Consider the following 24,007-nt stretch of genomic DNA (forward strand, 5'->3'; position numbering starts at 1 on the left):
TTAGGTTTCTCTCTTTACATTGTCAGTAAGAAACAAAAGGCTCTAGGGAAAGAAGTGTTCTGAAAGTTTTGTTCTGATTCCTATTGCTCTTAATATTTATTACTAATTTTGAACTTTTCTTTATACCCATTTAATGTTTTAGACCTACGTTGCCTTTCTCCTAATCCCACCTCACAGCAGGAAATGAGTAAGTGTATTCTAGTGAGTACACTGGTAATTAGCCAACACTGAACCCGCCACACTAATTGATGCACTGGCCAAGAAATCTCAAATTAGCAAACCAGAACCACTACAGAAACCTTCCTGATGAACTTCACCAGAACAGAGAGAAATCAAGGCAGACCCATGGTTTCTCAGAACTTGCTTGATCCTAATGAGCCCTGTGGTGCATTTGGAGATGAGCCCAGGAACCTCAGGCCCTGAGAGGAGATTGCACAAACCGTTCCAGGAATCAAAGTCAGAAGAAAACTCTAAAGTGTCTAAAAGAATTAATGAGTCGCACTGAGGTCCATCCCCAACATAGGCAGCCCATGGACTCCTTGGAGGAGAGAATTGGAGGCCAGGATGGCTAAAAAACCTCTCAGGAACCTCAGTGATGAAAGAAAATACCAAAGCACCTTAAAAATTTTGAGTATCTCAAAGTAGTAATGAGCCCCACTGAGTGTCAGTACAAAGCTCTCAAGGGACTCGTTAAAGCAGATAATTGGGGCCATGATTGCACAAACCTCTCACAGAGTCTGTGTCAAAAGGGAAACACCAAGTACCTGAAAATAACTGAAGTACCTGGAAGCATTAATGAGCCCCACTGAGTGTTGTTACTGACAAAGCCTCTCCAGGGACTAATTACAGCAGATCATTGGAGGCCATGATTGCACAAACCTCTCAGAGACTCCAAGGCAAAAGCCAAACCCAAAGTCCTTTGAAAAGCTTGCAGTCCCTGGAAGCATGAAGGAGCCCCCAAGGGCCATTGCTGAGCAAGGCTCCCCAGGGACTCCTTCCAGCAGATCCTTGAGGCCACTGGCATGTGGGCTAGGGGGGATGCTGAGGGCAGGACAAGGGGCTGCCAGTGCCCAGGCTGGCTGGGGCTGTGGCAGGAGGCCCCAGTGGCTGAGGACAAGGTGTCTCCTGCCAGCCCTTGGTGGCACAGAGCCTGCTGGGCCCCAGGGCACCAAGCCTTGCCTTCTCTTTGTCCCCACCTGTCATCACTGCCTGCAGTTCTCTGCTCTGCCTCGGGCCTGGGGACACTTTCTCAGTGGTGTCCCTCCCTGGGACCCATTAAAAGTCCAAGAAACTTTGGAGTGCGATTCTGACTTGGAGTTCTGCAGAGGTTTCTTCAGCTCCCTCTCAGGGACTGATGTTCAGGGCCTGAGCACAAAGCCCCAGAGGGTCATTAAAGTCCTTGTGCTGTGTCTGTGCTGCTGAGCTGGGCTGGGCTGCTGGCACAGAGGCAGCTGCTGGTAACCAAGAAGAGCTTGAAAAGCACATTTCTCTTGCTGAGCAGCTCTTCTGCCAGCCCAGCAGGGCTGGGGCACTGCCTGCAGCCAGCCCGGGCACAGCACAGAGGCACAGAGAGCTTCAATCTGTTGGGGCTGGGAAGGTGCTGAGAAGTGCCTGGGGCAGAATCCCTGCCAGCCCTTGGCACAGGAACCTCTGGCTGCAGGACAATGCAGCTACAGCTCCTGGAGTGATCTCCTAAAGCTGGAACATCCCAGTGCCTACAGACTCTGTGAGTACATTCTCTGACTCTCTCTTGGGCAGAGCAGCCAGGGGTGCCCAGGGCTGTCCTGCAGAGCAGGCTCCTGCAGCCCAGGGCGCTGTGCTGGGGCAGGGACTCTGCTGCCTGCCAGGGACAGCTCTCAGCCAGCCCTGGCAGCTGCTCCCAGCACTGGGGGACAAGATCTCGGTGGAAGGAAATGTCCTGGAATTGTTATCCTTGTGTGGTGAGGATGCTGCATTGTTCAGGACTGCTTCCAGCGTGACATTTATCTCCAGAACATTTCCAAGCAGATTATACAAGGAGCTCAGCAAGGCAGGGTCTGCATAAAATGGAAAATCCTGCCTTTTAATCTACTGCTCTGGGTTGACTGGATGGGAAAATGCACATATATTTTCATCTCTCAGTTCAGGAGGGGAAAAGAAAATAAATTTCTCTCAGATCTGAAAAACCGGGCAGTGACAGAAAGAAGCACAGATACTCTTAGATGCACCATCAGTGTCGCTTTTCCAGTCTTCTCAGGATTGCTCTGATGTTGCCATTGGAGCCTGTAGAGCCAGAGCTGCCCCTGGGCAGTGCCAGAGCTGGGAGGGGTCTGCAGGGCAGAGCTGAGCCCCCAGGGCTGGGCTGGGCTCTGGCAGCACTGGCAGGACCCAGCCCTGGGCACAGGGAAGCAGCTGCTGGCAGGGACAGCTCCAGGCAGCAGAGCCCTAGGCAGGCAGTGGGGGGAAAGTGTCCCCAGGCTGTGCTGGGATATTGAAAATCCTCTCCAAATCCAACTATTCCATGATTACTTTTCTTACAGATCCCCATGCCAAGGCACTGCAAATGTCCAACAGCAGCTCCATCAGCCACTTCCTCCTGCTGGCATTGGCAGACACACGGCAGCTGCAGCTGCTGCACTTCTGCCTCTTGCTGGGCATCTCCCTGGCTGCCCTCCTGGGCAACGGCCTCATCATCAGCGCCGTAGCCTGCGGCCAGCACCTGCACACGCCCATGTTCTTCTTCCTGCTCAACCTGGCCCTCACTGACCTGGGCTCCATCTGCACCACTGTCCCCAAAGCCATGCACAATTCCCTCTGGGACACCAGCAACATCTCCTACACAGGATGTGCTGCACAAGTCTTTTTTTTTGTTTTCTGCACAGCAACAGAGTTTTATCTCCTGACCATCATGTGCTACGACCGCTTTGTGTCCATCTGCAAACCCCTGCACTACGGGACCCTCCTGGGCAGCAGAACTTGTGCCCACATGGCAGCAGCTGCCTGGGCCAGTGCCTTTCTCAATGCTCTCATGCAAACAGCCAATACATTTTCCCTGCCCCTGTGCCATGGCAATGCCCTGGGCCAGTTCTTCTGTGAAATTCCACAGATCCTCAAGCTCTCCTGCTCCAAATCCTATCTCAGGGAACAGGGACTCATTGCAGTTAGTGTGTGTTTAGCATTTGGTTGTTTTGTTTTCATTGTTTTCTCCTATGTGCAGATCATCAGAGCTGTGCTGAGGATCCCTTCTCATCAGGGACGGCACAAAGCCTTTTCCACCTGCCTCCCTCACCTGGCCGCGCTCTCTCTGTTCCTCAGCAGTATTATGTTTGCCTACCAGAAGCCCCCCTCTATGTCCTCCCCATCCCTGGATCTGGCCCTGACAGTTCTGTACTCGGTGGTGCCTCCAGCCCTGAACCCCCTCATCTACAGCCTGAGGAACCAGGAGCTCAAGGCTGCAGTGGGGACACTGATGACTGGAAGGTTTTGGAAACATTAAACTGCTGGCCAATTTCTGCAAAACACCTCTAATAAAATTAATTTTTGATATTTGTTGTTGGTTTCCTTTTGGAGGTTCTTTTTCCCTTTGTTTTACTTTTTTCACGTTGTCTGCAAAGAAATGCCATTCTTTCTGCCATTTCTCATTTTTTTTCTCACCACCTTCCCTCTGTCCACAGACTGTGTCAATGAGGGGCTGCGCTCTCAGTGGCTTTAAAGGAACTAAATGATCTCCCAGCAAAGTTTTCTGCAGAGATGCCCTTTGGTTGCCTTCTCTGGAGCTGCAGCAGCAATGTCTGTGTGCAGAGCTGGGGGCAGATCAGTGCTGGCCCAGCAGCTGTGCCCAGCAGCAGCAGCACTTGGTGTTGCCAGTGCTGCTGCTGTGGCCCTGCCCCGCTGCCCTGGTGGCCCTGGTGTTGCTGTAGGGCCTGAGTGCTCTCGGGGCCGGGCACAGTGCTGGGGGTGGCAGTGCTGGGGCTGCAGCAGGGACAGGCCATGGGCACTGCTGGGGCAGCGCTGACGCCTCAGGCCAGGGCCTGGGGGCTGCAGGCTCCTTGCCCAGGCTCTCTCAGGAACACGGCCAGGCCAATGCTCAGCACAGAAAAGCCCCGTGAGCAGCCCCAGGCTGGCCGTGGGCAGGCTGGGGGCAAACAGCATGGCTGGGGCTCTGCAAGGGCCCTGGGGGAGACGGGAAGGAGCAGCAGAGCAGGGGCTGATCACTCCCCAGTGCGCTGCATACCCCAGGGCAGTGTCCCAGAGCATCCTCATGGAGCTGCTAACAACATCCCCCTTCTGCAGCCCTGGCCTCTCCCCCAGCTCACACAGGTGCCCCGTCCTTGCAGGCACAGGCACGGCAGCACTGGCTCAGGAGCCCCTGTTTGCATTGCACAGAGCAGGCGGGAGCACCCCCATGCTGTTGCTGTGGGGACATGAACCTGAGGGAGCACAAATGCCATCAGCCCCTGGGGCCACCAAGGGCTGGGGGACACCAGGGAAAGCACTCAGCTTTGTCCTGGCCTCTGCAGGCAGCCAGAAAGTTTGTTCCCATCAGCTGAGAGTTTCCTGTCCCACTGGAGACGCTGTTGCTCAGAGCCAGGGCTGCCTGGCAGACACCCCCAAACTGCCCTGAGCATTTCCTTGGCTTCACCTTTGCTTTCTCTACTCTTCCCTGCTACAGATTTCTTCCTATTGCCCAGCCCTGTTTCCTGCCCTGCAATCAGCCCATCCCTGTTTGCCCTTTTCTCTCTGGCCCCACTCCCCATGGCAGTTCCTGACTTGGCACCATGGGAACGTCCCTTGGGGAGCAGGATCATCCTCCAAGTGCTGCAGCAATTGTCTGCAGGCTCCTGCAGTGCCCCGTGCTGCTCCCTTGCCAGAGGCAGCCCAGGCCAGGGGGGCCCATCGGGGCTGCTGTGTCTGCCTGTGGGGCTCCCTGTTCTGGGCAGTGAGGAGGAGCTGCAGAGGCTCTGCAGGACTGACAGGATGGGCTTTGGGGCTGGCAGGAGAAGCTGAGGCACCTGGGCTGCTGGAGCTTCTGAAGAGCCCAGGGCTCATTGTGTGAGTGCTCCAAGGGTGCTTTCAAGAGAATCCCAGAATCAGCCAGGTTGGAAAAGACCGTGGAGATCATCAGGGGACAGAATGCCCTGACACTGCCTTGTCCCCCTTGAGCCTCCTCCCGGATAAACAACCCCAGCAGCTCCCTCAGCCACTCCTCACAGGACTTGTGCTCCCGACCTCTCCCCAGCCTTGTTGCCCTTCTCTGGACACACTCCAGCCCCTCCATGTCCTTCCTGAATTGGGAGCCCAGAACTGGACACAGCAGTTGAGGTGCTGCCCAAGCAGGACCCAGCACAGGGCAAGAATCACTGCCCTGCTCCTGCTGGCCACACCATTGGCCTTCTTGGCCACCTGGGCACACTGCTGCCTCATGTCCAGCCTGCTGTCCAGCAGTCCCTGCAGCTCCCTTTCTGCCTGGCTGCTCTCCAGCCACTCTGTCCCCAGCCTGTGGTGCTGCAGGGGTTGCTGTGGCCAAAGTGCAGGACCTGGCACTGGGACTTGTTAAACCTCACCTTGTTGGATTTGGGCCCTAATCCAGCCTGTCCAGGTACCTGTGCAGAGCCCTCCTACCCTCCAGCAGATCCAAATTCACACCCAGCTTGGTGTCATCTACAAATTTGCTGATGGTGGACTCAATCCCTTCATCCAGATCATCGATGCAGATATTGAAATTCATTCTGGCTGGCTCTGATCCCTCGGCCATCCTGTGGGTACCCTGTGGTGGCACTCAAGGTGATCTTTTCCATAACCTTGCTGGGCACTGAGGTCAGGCTGACAGGCCTGGAGCTCCCCAGATCCTCCTTCCAGCCCTTCCTGGGCATGGGGGCACACTGGCACCTCCAGTCCTCTGGGACCTCTCTGGTGAGCCAGGGCTGATGATAATTGATAGAGATCAGCTTTGGGAGCTCATCCACCAGCTCACTCATCGCCCAGGATGGATACAATCTGATCCCATGCACCTGTGAGCATCTGAGTGGCTCAGCAGGTCACCAGCTGCTTCCTCCTGGATTCCAGGGGGCTGTTCTGCTCCCTGTGCCCATCTACCAGCTCAGGAGAACACTTGTCCTGAGGGCAATGTTTCCTAATATTGAAAATTGAGACAAAATATGTTGTAAGTAGCTCAGCCTCGTCTTTATCTTTAGTTCCTATATTCTCTACTGCATCAAATAAAGAGTAGAGTGTGTCCTTATACCATGTTTTGCTATTAATTTATTTTTAGAAACCTTATCTATTAATTTTCATAGTAGTGGCCAGGTAAAGCTCTAATTGAGCATTCACCTCTTTCCTTTCCTTTCTGCATGACCTAATAACAGCATCATTAAGCACTTCATAAGTTGCCTGACCTTCTGTCCAAAGTTGAAGAACCATCTTTTTTTTCCTTGAGTTCCCACAAAAGCTCCATGGGCAGCCAGGCCACTCATTTTGCTCACCAGCTCATCTTTTGCCACACTGGGACAGGCTGCTCCTTCCCCCTTAACATTACTTTCTTGAAGCGTGTCCATCCTCCCTGGACCCCTTTGTTTTTAAGGGCTGTTTCCCTTAAAAAAATCAGTACCCGATTTGGTACTCCCCAAATCAGCATCCTAAACAGGCCAAAGTCTGCCCTTCCTAATTCCAGGGTAGAAGTTTTGTTGCTGCCCCTCCTTCTATCACAGAACATTGAAAACTTGATGATTTCATGGTCACTGTGCCCCAGGCAGCCTCTGACCCCCACATCTGCCACCAGCCCTTCTCTGTTTATGAACAGCAGGAGACAGAGCTTTCCTTGGCAGTGGGAGTGTTACCAAAAATTCAGTAAAATATAAAACTCCTCAACATAATGCAGCATTAAGAAGCAGCATTCTTTATTCAGCTGGATGCATGGGGGATAGCTCCTCCCAAAGCCGTGCGTGCTGAGTACAGGCAAGTTTCTGTTTATTTTCTGTATTTTGCACACATATTCATTGGTTGTCCTGGACTAAACACACATCTGATAATGATTTCCCTAAAATCATTAACATATTTCCTCTCCTCTCTACCCATGCATTCTTCTGTCCTGGGGGTCTCTCTGGTGGTCCCTGGTGGTCGTGGACCCCAATGTTCCAGTGGGCCTGGCTGAGCTGGCAGGACACTGAGGCTGCTGAACTTCCAGTTCCCCTTCTGACACAATGGGCATTGTGTGGTTTCCATAGGCCTGGGGTTTTGGAGAACAAGCTCCAGGTGTCAGCTCACCTGGTGGAGGCAATTGATCATCTGGGAACATGAGGTCACAGAGTGGGCTATGACATCACAGAGTGGTTTATGTGGGGTCATTGAGCAGCTATGATATCATAAACTGCCTTTGTGACATCACAGAGCAGTCTGTGACATCAGAGAGACTATGACATCACATAGTTTTCGGTGACATCACAGAGCCAGCTGTGTGACATTAGAGAATGGGCTGTGATGTCACAGAGCAGGCTGTGACATCACAGAGGGGCTGTGTGACATCCCAGGAGGGCTGTGTCAGGTCACTGGGTTGGTCACTCTGCCCCGGCTCCCCCTCACAGTTTCTCCCAACAAGTCCAATGCTGTTCATGCCCAGCGGGGTCCCTGTCCCCCGGGATCCCCCCGGTCCCCCTGGAGGCACAGCCTCCAGCAAAGGATGTTCCACAGGATCCACCCCAGAGCCTGACATGGGGACAGGGGGCCAGGCCTGTGTGAGCAGGACATCAAGGCCAGGGATTATCCAGGTCCCTGTGGCCTGGTTTGGGTTGCCCAGGGCAGGAGAGATGTCTGGCAGCTGGAGCAGGGTTAGGGAAGGGCCTCCAAGGTGGGGCTGGAGCCCTTGGGCTGTGAGCAGAGGCTGAGGGAGCTGGGCTTGTCCAGCCTGCAGCAGGGAAGGCTGAGGGGCTCCTCATCCCAGCCTGGCAGTGCCAGCAGGGAGGTGCTGGAGAACACAGAGCCAGGCTCTTCAGCGGGGGGCCTGGTGGGAGACAAAAGCCAGTGGGTGGAAGGGGAAAGAGGGGAGATCAGCCAGGACAGGAGGAGATGAAATGAGTCAGGCTGGTTTCAGCATTTCCTCAACACCAAGAGCAGCCTGAGCTCCCTTCTCCATCCACCACTGACAGCTTTGCAAATCAGGAATTGTTCGAGCTGTTTTGCCCCCACTCCAGGACGAGCATCCTGATACAAGAATTGAATTGTGTTTATATCTATCACAGAACCACGTTTTTCTGAAATTAATTTTAGTATGGAAATCACTTGTGGATGGTGAACTCAGCAGATGCTGCTGGGACATTGCACATAGCTCAGGGAAGAGTGTGACTGTTATTAGATTGTGTCCTGTTCAGCTATGGTCTGTTGGCCATGAAGAGAAACTTTCTGTGCCTCTGAGTCCCACCAGTTCCTGACCCCCAAAGGACACAAACCTGATGAGTTGTGGTTCCCACTCCAGTGGTGGCACTTGCACCTCCCTCCCATCCCCAGAGCAGAGCTCCCTTGTCCCAGAAAGTCCCTGGCAATGCAGGGATGAAGGAAACAGGACAGGCTGTGGGGATCAGGGCCAGGGCACAGCCAGGGATTTGGGGTGGTTGTGAGCCCAGGGCAGGACCCGGCCCTTGGCCTTGGGGAACCTCATCCCATTGTCCTGGGCCCATGGCTCCAGCCTGTCCAGATCCCTCTGCAGAGCTTCCTGGCCCCCAGCACAGCCACACTCCCACCCAGCCTGGGCTCACCTGGGAACTGACTGAGGGTGCCCTCGATGGCCTCTTCCAGATCAGCAATAAAGAGATTTCACTGACCTGGCTCCAGTTCTGAGCCCTGGGGACACCCCTGGATGTGACTCCATTCCTAGGCTGCTCTGAGTGCCAGGGGTTGGATGAGGGAAATGGTGGGGTGGGGGTAGGTACAAAGTGTGATTGATTGTCAGCTATGAAGGGTCTTGATTTTCATAACTATTCAAACTGCATGAGGAGGGGCTGGAGGTCAATGTCAACTGGGGATTGCTGCTATCAAACTATAAACAGGTAAAGAAAACTTAACAAGACAAAACAATTCTCTCTGTTTTCAATATAGTAAACTCACTTTGAATACTCTTCTGAAATCTGTCTAATTTACCACAAAGAATTGAAGACTTGCAATATTCCCATGGGCTTGTCTCGTTTGGGTGTTTTGAACAAATGTTTATGAGCTTTTCTCACTGAATTCCTCAACTGAAGAGCTCAAGAAAGAAGAGGCCTCTGGAGAAGGAAAATTCATCAGCAACCTCCAAGAGCCTGAGTATCCATCCCCATCAGAGCAGCAATGAACAGAAATGGGCACAGCTTTGTGGCTGCCCCAGCTTTGGCATGGGCCCTGGGCCTGGAGCAGGAGCAGCTCTGGAGGGCCCCAAGGCCGGGGCTCTTGTGCTGCCCTGGGCAGATGGGATGGCAGCAGGGGCTGCAGAGCTCTCAGCACCTCAGCCAGAGGGGAGCAGGGCAGCCAGGGAGCCTCCTTTGGCCTTGGCCAAGCCCCTTCCCCCATGGCTGGGGCTGAGTCCTGTGGCAGCTGCAGCTGCTGCTGTGCCCTGGCCAGGGGCTGAGGCTGTGGGGCCAGTGGCCAGAGCAGCCTGGGCTGAGCAGAGCTGTGGGGCCAGAGCCGGCTGGGCTGGGCTGGGGAGAGGCCCTTGGTGCTGCCCAGAGCTCAGGGCAGCTGGCAGAGCTTGCAGGGAGCTGGGCTGGGCTCAGAGAGCCTGGCCCAGAAACCATCAGTGTCCATCTCAGCCTGGCTGAGCGTGCAGGGGACAAGAAGAGCACCCCAGGGTCTGAGAGTTCTCTGTGTGGGAGCTGAGCTTGTGACCCCCTGAGCCCTCCCAAATGCTGGGGCTGCTCCTCCAGCTCCAGAGCAGATGTGACAGATGGGACAGAGACAAATATTACCTGCCGCATTCTTTGTTGTGTTTGCTTATACAGGTGACCTGGATCCATATGCAGACAAGGTGTTTTGTGTCAAATAACACTGATAGAGTGATAAAAATAATATTTTTAGCTGAAAATAATATTTCATGCAAAATATACAATGAGAAATAAAAGACACATATGACCAGAAGAGCATTTGTGTTTTTCAGAGGATGAGAGACTCATTGATGTTCCAGCAATCAAACCTGTTCAATTACTTCCCTCAGGGCTTCCTTGAAATGAGAGGTGACCACCAGAGGCCAAGGCCAGCCAGACTTTTGTCTGGGACAGCCCTTGCATATGGGAAATTTTCAGGGGGATTAACAATTTCATCCATGGGCCCCTGGAAAGATGGATGGTTCTTTTCCATATCAGAGTAAGCACAGAGCCCCAGTTCTCCAGGGGCTGATGAGAGGCGGCCCTCAACATTCCAAGATCAGCTGGACCTTTCAGGTGGCCCCTGGGAGGCCAAACCAGCCAGACCTGTTCCATATTCCCTTGGTTCCATAAGGCCCCACAGTGTCACAATGCTCTCCTTGCTTTCTGAAGTGTCACACCAGTCTCCATGCTTCCATGAGGCCCTGCAGGGTCACAGTGGCCCTTTGGTTCCGTGTTGCCCCACAGTGTCACAATGGTCTCCATCATTCCATGGAGCCTTGCAATGCCACAATGCTCTCCATGGCCCCTTTGCTCCCCACAGGATCACAACGGCCCCTTGGCTCCACGAGGCCCTGAAATGCAACAATGGCCTCTTGGTTCCCCAAAGCCCTGCTGCTCCACACTGGCCCCTTGGGACCATGCGGCCCAGCAGAGCCACAGTGATGTCCTTGGTTCCACGAGGCCCCACAGTGTCACCATGGTCTCCACAGAAAGGAAACCACAGAGCCCCCGTGTTTCAGGGCTTGATGAACTGCAGTCACCTGAGGCCAAGGCCAAGCAGACCTGTCTGTCCTGGCAGGTTTGTCCAGGAGCAGCCCTTGGATATTCAAAATTTTGAATGTTGAATCCCAATTTCAGCCCTTTTTGCCTGGAGGAGAAGGCCAGTTCTTTGCCACAGGAAGGAAAGCATGGAGCCCCTGTGTTTGGAAGGCATGTGAGACCTGGCCCTAAGGAGGCCAAGGCCAGCCAGATCTGTCTGTAATGGCAGCTTTTGTGTAGGAGCAATCTTTGGATATAGGACTTTTGGTGGTGGAATCCCAGTTTTGGCCACGGGCACCAGGAGAAGAAGGATGGTTCTTTTCCATGAGGAGAAAACGACACAGCCCAAGTGTTTCAGGGCAGAATAGAGGCAACCACCAGAGGCCAAGGCCAGCCAGAACAATCCGTCCTGGCACCTTTTGACTGGGAGAAACCCTTGCATATAGGGAACTTTGGCGGAAAATTACCCATTTTAGCCATGGGTGTGTGTGCAGGAGGGACAGTTCTTTTCCATAGGAAGGAAAGCACAGAGCCTCAGTGTCTGAAGGCAGATGAGAGCCAGCTCTCAGGAAGACAAGGTCAGCCAGACTTGCTGATAATGGCAGCTTTTGTCTGGGAGCAATCCCTGGATATTGGGAATTTTGGAGGGGAAATCCCATTTTGGCCATGGATGCTTGAAGGAGAAGGGCAGTTCTTTTCCATGTGAAGGAAAGCCCAGAGCCCCAGTGTTCCAGGGGTACATGAAAAGAGACCCTCAACATGCCAAGGGCAGTTGGACCAGTCAGGCCAGGCCAAGCAGAGCTGTTACCTGTTCCCTTGAATTCATGAGGCCCACAGCATCACACTGGCCCCTTGTTTCCATGGGGCCCTGCAGTGTCACAGTGGCGGTGTCATATTGGATCCTTGGCTCCATGAGGCCCAGCTGTGTCGCACTGATCTCATGTTTCCATGGGGCCCCACAGAGTCACAGTGGTGCCTTGCTTCCATGAGGCCTTGCAGTGTCACAGGGGTCTCCTTGGTACCACAGTGTCACAATGGTCCCTTGGTTCCATGGGTACTCACAATGTCAGAAGGTTCTCCATGGTTCCATGAGGCCCTGCAATATCACAATGGACATTTGGTTCCATGGGGTCCCACCCTGTTCCATGAATCCCTAGTTCCATGGGGCCCTATAGCATCACAATGGACTCCTTGGTTCCATGGTGCCACACAGTGTGACAACTGCCCCTTGGCCTGCCAACACTCCACAGTGTCACAATGGTTCCTTGCTTCCAGGAGGCCTTGTAGTGTCACAATGGCCCCTTGGCTGAGTGAGGCCCTCAGTGTCACAAGAGTCTCCATGATTCCATGAGGCCTTGCAGTGTCACAACAGACCCTTGCTTTCACTGAGCCCCTCAGTGTCACTGTGGTCCCCTTGGCTCCACAGGGCTCCCAAGTGCCACAATGGCCCTCTGGTTTCACAAGGCCTCAAAGTGTAAAAATGGCCACCATGGTTCCATGAGGCCCTGCTGTGACACAATGGACCTTTGGTTCCATGATGCCCCAGAGTGACACAATGGTATCCTTGGTTCCATTGGACCCTTCATCCCATGGAGAGCCACAGTGTTCACTGTAGTGCCCTTGATTCCATGAGGCCCTGCCCTGCTATAATGGCCCCTTGATTCCAGTGGGTCCCAAAGTGTCTGAATAGTCCTCATTGTTCCATGAGGCCCCACAAAGTCACTGTGGTCCCCTTGGTTCTACAGGGCCCCACAGTGACAATGGACTCTTGGTTCCATGTGGTTCCTCAGTCACAATGGTCTCCTTAGATCCACAGTGTCACAGTGGCCCCTTGGCTCCATGTGGCCATGCTGTGTCACAGTGGCTCATGGTTCCATGAGGCCACACAGTTTAACAACAGACCCTTGGATCCATGAGGCCACACTGCGTTACAATGGACTTCTGGTTCCATGAGCTTTCGTACTGCCAACAGCAGTCTCCTTGGTTCTGCAGTGTCGCCATGGTCCCTTTGTTCCATGAGGTTCTGCAGTAGAACATGGTCACCTTGGTTCCATGAGGTTCTGCAGTGCCACAATGGACCCATGGTTCCGCGAGGCCTTGCTGTGTCAGAGTGGCCCCTTGGTTCCAAGAGGTTTCTCAGGGTCACAATGGTCTCCTGGGATCCGCAGGATCACAATGGGCCATTGGTTCAATGTGGCCCCAATGTGCCACAATGGATTTTGGTTCCATGGGGTTCTGCTGTGTTACAATGGACCCTTTGTTCCATCAGTTTGCACAGTGTCACAGCTGACTCCTTGGTTCTGTGAGGCCTCGCTGTCACCAAATCTGCAAAATACCAGAATAAGGATCCTTAACACTAATTTGCTCTTCAAGAGGGTCTCATTTATTCAGGCCTGTGGTCTAGTGAGGGATAACTCCTAACCTTATGTGGACATGTAATTCTACCAGGGTGTGTCTTATACACAGTCGCTAAATGTGTATTACAATTTACTTATTTCCATAAAACCCACCCCATGTCCCAGATTCAGTCCTTCTGTTTTCTATCACTGCACCCTTGAGCCAGGTGTCTTCTTCTCTTCCAACCATCCTTGCTGGGAAAGCAGGCCCTGCATGCCTTGTTCCTTGTGCCAAAAGTTCACAGGCACAGTAAAAATTGAATTAACCCTTTTGGTATCAAGGCTAAGGCTTTGTGTGTGTAAGCAGAGGCAGGCAGGAGGCAGAGCTGTCAGCAAAGGAAGGGGCCAGCCAGGTGGGGCAGCCGGGGCATGACGACAGCCTGCAGGGACAGAGGCGCAGGGCAGGGACACCGTGGGACAGCCTGGGCTGCACAGGGCACAGGGATGGGCAGCAGCTGCAAGGCCCTGACAGAGCCAACTTGGGCAGCACTTGGGCCATGGCTGCTGGCCCTGGGCCTGAGGCCACGAGGGGACAAGTGACCCTTGCAGCCCTGGGGCCTCATTGCCTCCTTGTCCCTGCTCAGCAGCCTGGCAGGGGCCGCCCCATGGTGCTGCCCTTGGCATTGCACATCCCCACATGCCAGTGCCCATCCTGGGAAGAGCCCTGAGCAAGGAGGGAGGACAGGATCTGCCCTGCCAGGGGCTGGGGCTCAGGCCTTGGCCCTTTGCATTCCTGAAACACATCCAGGTTTGCTCAGCACCAGGGACACCTTTGCCTTGCTCGTCCCCACCTGTCATCAGTGCCTCCAGTCTTCTGCTCTACCTGGAACCTGGGGAAACGTTGTCAGTCATGTCCCTCAGTGAAACCCATTAAAAATTAAAGAAAGTTTAGACTTTGAATCTGATTTTGAGTTCTTGAGAAGTTTATTGAGCACACTCTGAGGGACTGAGTGTGATGCAACGAGCACCAAAGCCCCAGAGGGTCATTAAAGTCCTTGTGCTGTGTCTGTGCTGCTGAGCTGGGCCGGGCTCCTGGCCCAGAGGCAGCTCCTGGCAAGGGCAGCGCTGCAGAGAGACAGCTCTGGCCAGGAGCAGCTCCTGTGCACAGCCCAGCAGGGCTGGGCCATTGCCAGGGCAGCTCAGGGACATGAGCAGGGCACAGACAGAGCTCACAGGGGCTCAGCACTGGCAGGGGCTGTGGCATGTCCCAGAGGGGGCTGTGTCACAGCGGCACCTCTGTGGCTGTGTCATGGAGGCACAGAGCAGCTGTGATGTCAGCAAGGGGCTGTGTGACAGAACAGAGTGGGCTGTGTGAGGTCACAGGTTGGACTATGACATCACAGAGTTTATTGTGTGAGGTCATCGAACAGCTACAGTGTCAGGGGGGATTCTGCAACATCACAGAGCAGGCTGTGACATCATGGTATGGCTGTATGACATCATAGAGCAGGCTGTGAGGTCAAAGTGACATTAGGGAGTGTCAGTATGACATCACAGGAAGGGTTTTGTGCCATCACTGAGGGGACTGTGACATCACAGAGCTGTCTGTGCCATCATAGAGTAGGGTGTGAGGCCATAGAGCAGATCCTGCCATCATAGAGAGTGGCTGTGTGACATCAGAGAGTGGGTTGTGACATCACAGGCCAGAATGTGACATCACAGGGTGACTTTGTGACATCACAGGGTCGCTTTGTGACATCACCAGGTGGCTGTGTAACATCATAGAACATGCTGTGACATCACAGAACAGACAGTGACATCACAGGGGGACTCTTTGATGTTATAGAGTCTTCTGTGACATCGCAGTGCAGCTGCATGACATTACGGGGTGGCATCCCAGAGTTCGCTCTGTGACATCACCAGGGCTGTGTTGTGGGAGGTGGCCAGGGGGAGGCAGGCATGGCAGTGTCATGGGAAACTACCAGTGTTTGAGAGACTGATGCAAGCTCCCATCATGCCTCACGCTGCCAGGCAGAGTGAAAATGTCACTCATCTTGTCCCCACTCTCCTGTTCTAGAAAGTTCTGCTTTTCTCGGTTCTCCATTGGCTCCCCTTCAAGACCACTCCTACCTTCCTCTCCCATTGGCCCCAGTTATGTCACCCTGCCTTGACTCCTCCCCAAACCCCTCCTAATTTCCCCCTTGCTTATATACCCTAACGCCGCTCAGGCTCAGGGCTTCTTGCCTCTGCTCCCCTTCAGTTGTTGTTGTGTCCTGCCTACCCTCAGAGTTTTTCCCCAAATAAACTGTTCTGGATTCAGCAAGCAAGAAGTCCTCTCGTCTCTTTCTCTGGTGTGGCGATTTTGATTACTCCATCTGGGCTTGGGCGGAAGGTGTGCCGTAAGAGTTACTGAGTGGCTCTGAAGAGGAGACGCTCTCAGTGCTGAAGGTACCCTGGCGGCACCGACCCAAGAAGAGACAGCAACCTGCACTGTGTGACAAAACAGGGGGCTGTGTGAGGTCACTGGGGAGGTCACTCTGTCCCAGCCCCCCTCACATTTCCCCCAGAGCAGTCCAACGCTGCTCATGCACAGAGGGGTCCCCTGTCCCCCCGGGTCCCCCCCCCCCCGCGCCGCAGCCTCCCCCAGAGGATGTTCCACGAGATCGACCCCAGAGCCTAACAAGGGGATGGGGGGCTGGGACCATGGGGGGTGGGACAGGGGGACAGGGACCCCCTGGCAGCATCCCCGTGTCCCCCAGGGCCAGAGCCTGGGCCAGGGCTCCTTCACCCTGGTATGAACGAGGGCTTGAGAGCACTGAAAAAATCCCCAGCAAGGGATCAGCAAAAACCAGATTTAATATTCAGTGACAGCACCACCAAGTTCCTTGTCAAGAGTCACTCTGCTCCTGACTGGACACTTCAGGCACAGCAAGGAAACAAAGCAACAACAAAACCCAACAAAATCCAGGCAATCAAACCGGAAATGAAGCAAGAACTGTCCCTGTGTGTGTGTATGACACAAGGACAGTGAGGGCAAGGATAAAAGGAATATGGTCTAAAAGCTTAACAGAGCTCAAATATAACAGGACTTAACTTATATCTTAACCTTGACTGATACCCTAAACTTTACAATATAGCAAAAGAACAGCACTTAACAGTGTTTAACCTAACTTATAACCTATGACTTAGCAATTTAATAGAGGAATAACACTTAACAATATTTAACTTAGCTTATGACTTATATTAAACATAAGAACTTATGAAAAGAACAACTCTTAACAGCATTTAACTTTGCTTAGACCTTATGATTTAACCTCACTCACAGGCCTGACTGACTCAGCTACCCAAGGCACTCAAGCCCCTCAGAGAGCAGCATTTCTGCCCCATTTCCCCAGCACAGGCACTCCTGTGTGCACACAGACACAAAGAGTCAGTGCAAGGCACCTGTGAGAAATTCCCCTGCCGGCAGGGAGATGCTCACTGGGGAGGCTTTGGCATCTCCCCAGGGGCAAAGGGTTGAGCCTGGAGGAGTGGGGGGATCGGCCCTGGCTCCGTCGTTATTCGGGGATCCCCGAGTGCAGCAAACGGGAGAGTTCCCGGCTGGGAGAGGCCCCACTCAGAGGGAGTCGCTGGCCCAGGAGAGCTCCAAGGGGCTCCTTTTGGAGCTGTTTGTAGGGCCCCAAGAGAGGGGCTTCAGTGCCAGCAATGGTTCATCCTGGCCGCCCTTGGCATCAGCAGCATTCTTTGGCAGTGTGGGAACAGGGATGTTGTGCCTCTGAGGGAACAAAAGCAGTTCCCAGGGCTGCTCCTACAGAAAGCAGGAGCTCCTTGGGCAGCAGCAGTGCCTGGGGCAGCCAGTGTTTGTGATGAGCTCCAGAGGAGCTGAGCCCAGGGGCTGCTGGCCAAGGCCGAGGCCCAAGGAGCATTTCTCAGCTGGCAGGGCAGCCTGAGAAGGGGAGGGGGGGAATGCAGCAGCACAGGGCCATGGAACCAAGGGACCATTGTGACACTGTGGGGCCCTGTGGGACCAAGGGACCATTGTGACACTGTGTGGCTCCATGGAGTCACATGTGATCTTTGTGACACTGAGAGGCCCCATCAAATCAAGGGGACATTGTGATACTGTGGGACCCCATGGTCTCACAACGGTGCCAAAGGTCCATTGTGACATTGCAAGGCCTCATGGAACCATGGAGAGACCATTAGGACACTTCACAGCCTCATGGAATTAAGGGGCCATGGTGACATTGTGGGGCACCACGGCACCAAGGAGACCATTGTGACACTGAGGGGACTCATGGAATCATGGAGACCGTTGTGATGCTATGAGGATCCCTGGAATAACCAAAGCATTGTGACACTGTGAGTCCGCATGGAACCCGTGAGACCATTGTGACTCTGGGGGTCCCCACAGAACCAAGAGGGCCATTGTGATACTGTGGGGCCTGGTGAAACCAAGAGGCCTTTGTGACACTGCAGGGCTGCATGGAACCAAAGGTCCATTGTGACATTGCAGGGCCTCGTGTCATCAGCGGACCACTGTGACACTGGGCAACCAAAGGAGACGATTGTGGCACTGCAGGGCTGCATGGAACCTAGGGACCATGGTGACATTGTGGAATACTATCGAACCAAGGGTCCATTGTGACACTGCAGGTCTTCTTGAAATCACGGAGCCATTGTGGCACTGTGGGACCCCATAAAACCAAGGCACCACTGTGACACTTCACAGCCCCATAAAACCAAGGGAACACAGAACAGCTCTGGCTGGTTTGGCCTCCCAGCAGCCACCTGACTGGTCAGGCTGACCTTGGCATGTTGAGGGTCACTTCTCATCTGCTGCTGAAACAAAGGGGCTCACTGCTTGCCTACTTATGGAAAAGAACTGGCCTTCTCCTCCAAGCAGCCATGGCCAGAATTGGGATGTCACCTCGAACATTCTCTATTGTGACAGACCGGAGGAGATTGTTGGCTCAAAACATTTCATGTGTGGGGACGGAAGGGGCAGGTCCAGCCTTGCCCTGCCCTGGAACCCCAGCACTGCCCTGCCCTGGAACCCCAATGCCCCCAGAGCCTCTATCCCAGCCCAGCAGTGGCTGCCAGGCCCTGGCACAGCACAGGCAATGCTCCACAGCCACCTCTGCAGCCCCCAGCCCAGCTCCTGAGGGACCAAATGATCCCAAGCCCCACCTGGGGGAAGGGCCCAGGAAGACCAAGGGTTTTTAAAGGCTGACCACAAGGCAAGCACACATCTTGATCCTACCTCCTCTTGGAATTTCCATCTGAAAAATGCTAGAATCCAGGAGTTGGTAGCTGTGTTGTGTGCTTCTCTGAATCTTATTTGTCTTTTTTTCTTTCTCTGTTTTTTCTTGTAATAACCTCCTTTTCCAAATTTGGAGTGAATTAAATTTGAACCAGCATAGAGTCTTAGAGGTTGAAGGGCCAAATGAATCCTTTGAGAATTTTTTTTTTGTTGATTCAATATCATATTAAACCTTTCACCAAAGTTTCTCTGATTTTCCTAAGTTCCCAGTAAAGGCTCTTTTGTTCTTTTGAGCTCCTGAGAATCTCTTATTGGTACAGAGCACACAAACAACTGTAATTGCTTTTAAATGTCTCCTTAAGAGAGTTTTTTAGTAGACGGGAGTCAGGGCTTGTCTGTCCTGCTTGGCACAGCCCAGGCAGGGCTTTCCCAGCCACATTCCACCCTCCATTTCCCAGCTGGAGCCGCTGGTGCCTCTGAGTTGTGCTGCCCCAGCCCCAGGGACGCTCTCCTTGTCTGCCCATTCCCCCACGGGCTCTGGGCAGGGATGGCCTCAGTGGGGGCTGCTGACATCCTCAGCAACTGTGGTGCCCCATGGAACCAAGGGTCCCTGGGGACACTGCAGGATCTTGTGTCACCAGGGCTCCACTGTGACACTGCAGCACCAAGGAATTCATGGTGGCACTCGGAGGCCTCATGGAGCCAAGAGGCCACTGTGACCCTGCAGGGCCTTGTGGAACCATGCAGAGCACTGTGACAGAGCAGGACCTGGTGTCACGATGGGGCCATTGTGACACTGCAGGGAACCATGGAACCAAGGGACTTTGTGACAATGGGAGGCTGTCGGAACTCAGAATGTCCCACAGACATTCTCGGATGTTCCAGACCCAGGTCAAAAGCATCTGAGACCCTGGCATGCAGCCAGAGACCCCTGTGGCTTTGAATCTGACCCATGGAACAGTTTACCAACTTTGCAGGAAGAAAAAGAAGTCACAAAAGTTTAGATATTGTAGTAGAAGTAGTCACGAAGTAAAGGGTAGGATTTCTGAGTGCTGTACAGGGGGGTTTTAAGCCTTGTACGCAGGGGTCCAAGTTTTGTACATGGGGGTCAGGGGGTTCTAAGATGGAGGGACTTGGGTGTGCCCTGTCCTCTTTCTTTCTCCTTCCTAGCCTCCATGTCTTTGGTGATGTTGGCACTCACAGATTGGTTTAGAGTAGAAAGTCACCATTCAATATAGATAGTAGGTATTGGGGAAAAAGTATAAACATGTAGTACGTAATATATGATATAAAAGATAGCACCAGCCCCCTGGGAGGGCAGTGTGCCTTTGTCTGAGCTGCTGAACGGGCCACAGCAGTTCAGGGAGAAGAATCTTGTAGATAACCAACAATAAACTACCTTGAGAACAGACAACAGAAGACTACTGAGTCTTTCTTCGAAGGCACGGGTTGGAGGAGGGACTTTTCCATCTTTCGGGGTCATCCCAATGCGGGGGTGAAACCCCACAGGAGGCCTCATGGAATCGTGGAGACCATTGGAACACTCTGGGGCCTCATGGAATCGTGGGGACACCAAGTTGTCTGGGAGTGTGGTTCTACTGGAGGGTAGGAGGGCTCTGCACAGGGCCCTGGACAGGCTGGATCCAGGGACCAAATCCAACAAGGTGAGGTTTAACAAGTCCCAGTGCTGGGTCCTGCATTTTGGCCACAGCAACCCCTGCAGCACCACAGGCTGGGGACAGAGTGGCTGGAGAGCAGCCAGGCAGAAAGGGAGCTGCAGGGACTGCTGGACAGCAGGCTGGACATGAGGCAGCAGTGTGCCCAGGGGGCCAAGAAGGCTAATGGCTGCTGGTCTGGATCAGGAATGGTGTGGCCAGCAGGAGCAGGGCAGTGATTCTTGCCCTGTGCTGGGCACTGCTTGGGCAGCACCTTGAGTGGGATGTCTAGTTCTGGGCAACCCAATTTAGGAAGGACATGGAGGGGCTGGAGCGTGTCCAGAGAAGGGCAACAAGGCTGGGGAGGGGTCTGGAGCACAAGACCTTTGAGGAGCAGCTGAGGGAGGTGGGGTTGTATATCCTGGAGAAGACAGGACGCACGGGAGAAAAGGCGGTATCAGGGCACAGGTTGGACTTGATGATCACCAAAGTTCTTTTACAACCTGGCTGATTCTGGGATTCTCTGAAAGCACCCCTGGAGCCGTGGCAGGACGAGCCCTGGGCCTCCTGTTCAGAAGCTCCAGCAGCCCAGGTGCCTCAGCTTCTCCTGCCAGCCCCAAAGCCCATCCTGTCAGTCCTGCAGAGCCTCTGCAGCTCCTCCTCACTGCCCAGAACAGGGAGCCCCACAGGCAGACACAGCAGCCCAGATGGGCCCCCCTGGCCTGGGGTGCCTCTGGCAAGGGAGCAGCACGGGGCACTGCAGGAGCCTGCAGACAATTGCTGCAGCACTTGGAGGATGATCCTGCTCCCCAAGGGACGTTCCCATGGTGCCAAGTCAGGAAGTGCAATGGGGAGTGGGGCCAGAGAGGAAAGGGCAAACAGGGATGGGCTGTTTGCAGGAGAGGGAACAGGGCTGGGCAAGAGGAAGAAATCTGTAGCAGGGAAGAGTAGAGAAAGCAAAGGTGAAGCCAAGGAAATGCTCAGGGCAGTTTGGGGGTGGCTGCCAGGCAGCCCTGGCTCTGAGCAACAGCATCTGCAGTGGGACAGGAAACTCCCAGCTGATGGGAACAAACATTCTGGCTGACTGCAGAGGCCAGGACAAAGCTGAGTGCTTTCCCTGGTGTCCCCCAGCCCTTGGTGGCCCCAGGGGCTGATGGCATTTGTGCTCCCTCAGGTTCATGTCCCCACAGCAACAGCATGGGGGTGCTCCTGCCTGCTCTGTGCAATGCAAACAGGGGCTCCTGAGCCAGGGCTGCCGTGCCTGTGCCTGCAAGGATGGGGCACCTGTGTGAGCTGGGGGAGAGGCCAGGGCTGCAGAGGGGGGATGGTGTTGGCAGCTCCATGAGGACGCACTGAGACGCTGCCCTGGGCTGTGCAGCGCACTGGGGATGGATCAGCCCCTGCTCTGCTGCTCCTTCCCGTCTCCCCCAGGGCCCTTGCAGAGCCCCAGCCATGCTGTTTGCCACCAGCCTGCCCACAGCCACCCTGGGGCTGCTCACGGGGCTTTTCTGTGCTGAGCATTGGCCTGGGCGTGTTCTTGAGAGAGCCTGGGCAAGGAGGCTGCAGCCCCCAGGCCCTGGCCTGAGGCGTCAGCGCTGCCCCAGCAGTGCCCATGGCCTGTCCCTGCTGCAGCCCCGGCACTGCCACCCCCAGCACTGTGCCCGGCCCCGAGAGCACTCAGGCCCTACAGCAACACCAGGGCCACCAGGGCAGCGGGGCAGGGCCACGGCAGCAGCACTGGCAACACCAAGTGCTGCTGCTGCTGCTGGGCACAGCTGCTGGGCCAGCACTGATCTGCCCCCAGCTCTGCACATAGACATTGCTGCTGCAGCTCCAGGGAAGGCAACCAAAGGGCATCTCTGCAGAAAACTTTGCTGGGTGATCCTTTAGTCACTAAGAGCACAGTCCCTCACTGACACAGTCTGTGGCCACAGGGAAGGTGGAGTGAAACAAAATGAGAAATGGCACAAACCATGACATTTCTTTGTGGAAAATATTAAAAGTGTAATACAAACAAAAAGAACCTCGAAAATGAAACAAACAAGAAGTATCAAAGGTTACTTTTTTAATATATATATATGCAAGAATTTGTCAGCAGTTTAATATTTCTGAAAGCATCCAGTCTTCAGTGTCCACACTGCAGCCTTGAGCTCCTGGTTCCTCAGGCTGTAGATGAGGGGGTTCAGGGCTGGAGGCACCACTGAGTACAGAACTGACAGGGCCAGATCCAGGGGTGGGGAGGACATGGAGGGGGGCTTCAGGTAGGCAAACACTGCAGTGCTGATAAACAGGGACACCACGGCCAGGTGAGGGAGGCAGGTGGAAAAGGCTTTGTGCCGTCCCTGCTCAGAGGGGATCCTCAGCACGACCCTGAAGATCTGCACATAGGAAAAAACAATGAACACAAAACAACCAAATACCAAACAGGCACTAAGACCAAGAAGCCCCAGTTCCCTGAGAAAGGATTTGGAGCAGGAGACCTTCAGGATCTGGGGAATTTCACAGAAGAACTGGCCCAGGGCATTGCCATGGCACAGGGGCAGGGAAAATGTATTGGCCGTGTGCATGAGAGCATTGAGAAAGGCACTGGCCCAGGCAGCTGCTGCCATGTGGGCACAAGCTCTGCTGCCCAGCAGGGTCCCGTAGTGCAGGGGTTTGCAGATGGACACGTAGCGGTCGTAGCACATGATGGTCAGGAGGGAAAGCTCTGCTCCCATGAAGAAGATAAACAGAAAGACCTGTGCAGCGCATCCAGTGTAGGAGATGTTCCTGGTGTCCCAGAGGGAATTGTGCATGGCTTTGGGGACAGTGGTGCAGATGAAGCCCAGGTCAGTGAGGGCCAGGTTGAGCAGGAAGAAGAACATGGGCGTGTGCAGGTGCTGGCCGCAGGCTCCGGCGCTGATGATGAGGCCGTTGCCCAGGAGGGCAGCCAGGGAGATGCCCAGCAAGAGGCAGAAGTGCAGCAGCTGCAGCTGCCGCGTGTCTGCCAATGGCAGCAGGAGGAAGTGGCTGATGGAGCTGCTGTTGGACATTTGCTGGGGCTGCACATAGAGACCTGTTCAAGAACAGTGAAGAGTTAGAGGAGATACCTGTAACCAAAATCAAAGGCATTTCCCATACACACTCCGCTATAGCACACAGACACCCTTCTCTGCTCATGAATTCTGGGGTTTTCTTTATAGGCTCCCTTGTATTTTTCCAGATATTCTTGGATATTAAAATCTCAGCATTTCTACTGCCCTCAGGGAGAACAGAGTAAGTTCTCTGTGGCAAAGTGATGAGTGGAGAGTGAGGGGAGATGATCTGTCTTCTGACCTGTTCAGAGTTTCTTTAAGCTTTAACATTTCTCAAGTGGAGGGTGATAACCTTCCCATGCTTCCCATAATATTTCACCAGGTACTGCTGAGAGCAGATGGATCCACCATAGCCCAGCTCCACATTTGTAGACAAGGACTCACGTTGCTCATTTCACCAACCCAGCAGCATTTTCAGTGCCAGAACACCTCTGCCTTTCCCCATCAACCTTATAACTCAGAGATGCTCTAGGACAGGTTTGCATCCTGGATTGAAGCTCCCAGCTTGGACTGAAATCTCAGGGAGACTTCCAAGGGTCCTTATGATGGCATTGGATTGAGGGAGATGCAGCTCCTTCCCTGGCTGCACTGACAGCATTGCCCAGAGCCGAGCACTGGGGACAGCGTCACCCTGAGCCAGCTGTGCCCCCTGCCAGAGCCCCCAGTGCCGGGCAGCTGCTCCCAGCCCTGTGCTCTGCAGAGGGAACTGGGCCCGGGGCTGCAGAGCTGCCCCACGGCTCTGCTGCAGCTCTGCCTGCACAGGAGGGGCTTCACGCCTTGGAGCCCCAGCCCTGAGGGCAGAGGCTTGGCTGGGGGACAGGAGGGAGGGGGCTTG

At 54.2% G+C, this 24,007-nt stretch overlaps 1 protein-coding gene across 1 annotated transcript; it reads right to left on the reverse strand.

The window, feature by feature from the left end:
* Positions 1 to 2,493: 2,493 nt before the first annotated feature.
* LOC119696266 (olfactory receptor 14J1-like) lies at positions 2,494 to 23,130 on the reverse strand. Its single transcript, XM_038125991.1, has 2 exons — positions 22,235 to 23,130; positions 2,494 to 2,575 (listed from the first exon to the last, which is right to left on the reverse strand). The coding sequence occupies exons 1-2, from the start codon at positions 23,128 to 23,130 to the stop codon at positions 2,494 to 2,496; spliced, it is 978 nt and encodes a 325-aa protein (XP_037981919.1).
* Positions 23,131 to 24,007: the final 877 nt, after the last annotated feature.

This window comes from Motacilla alba, unplaced genomic scaffold, assembly GCF_015832195.1.
Source record: "Motacilla alba alba isolate MOTALB_02 unplaced genomic scaffold, Motacilla_alba_V1.0_pri HiC_scaffold_28, whole genome shotgun sequence".
NCBI lineage: Eukaryota > Metazoa > Chordata > Aves > Passeriformes > Motacillidae > Motacilla > Motacilla alba.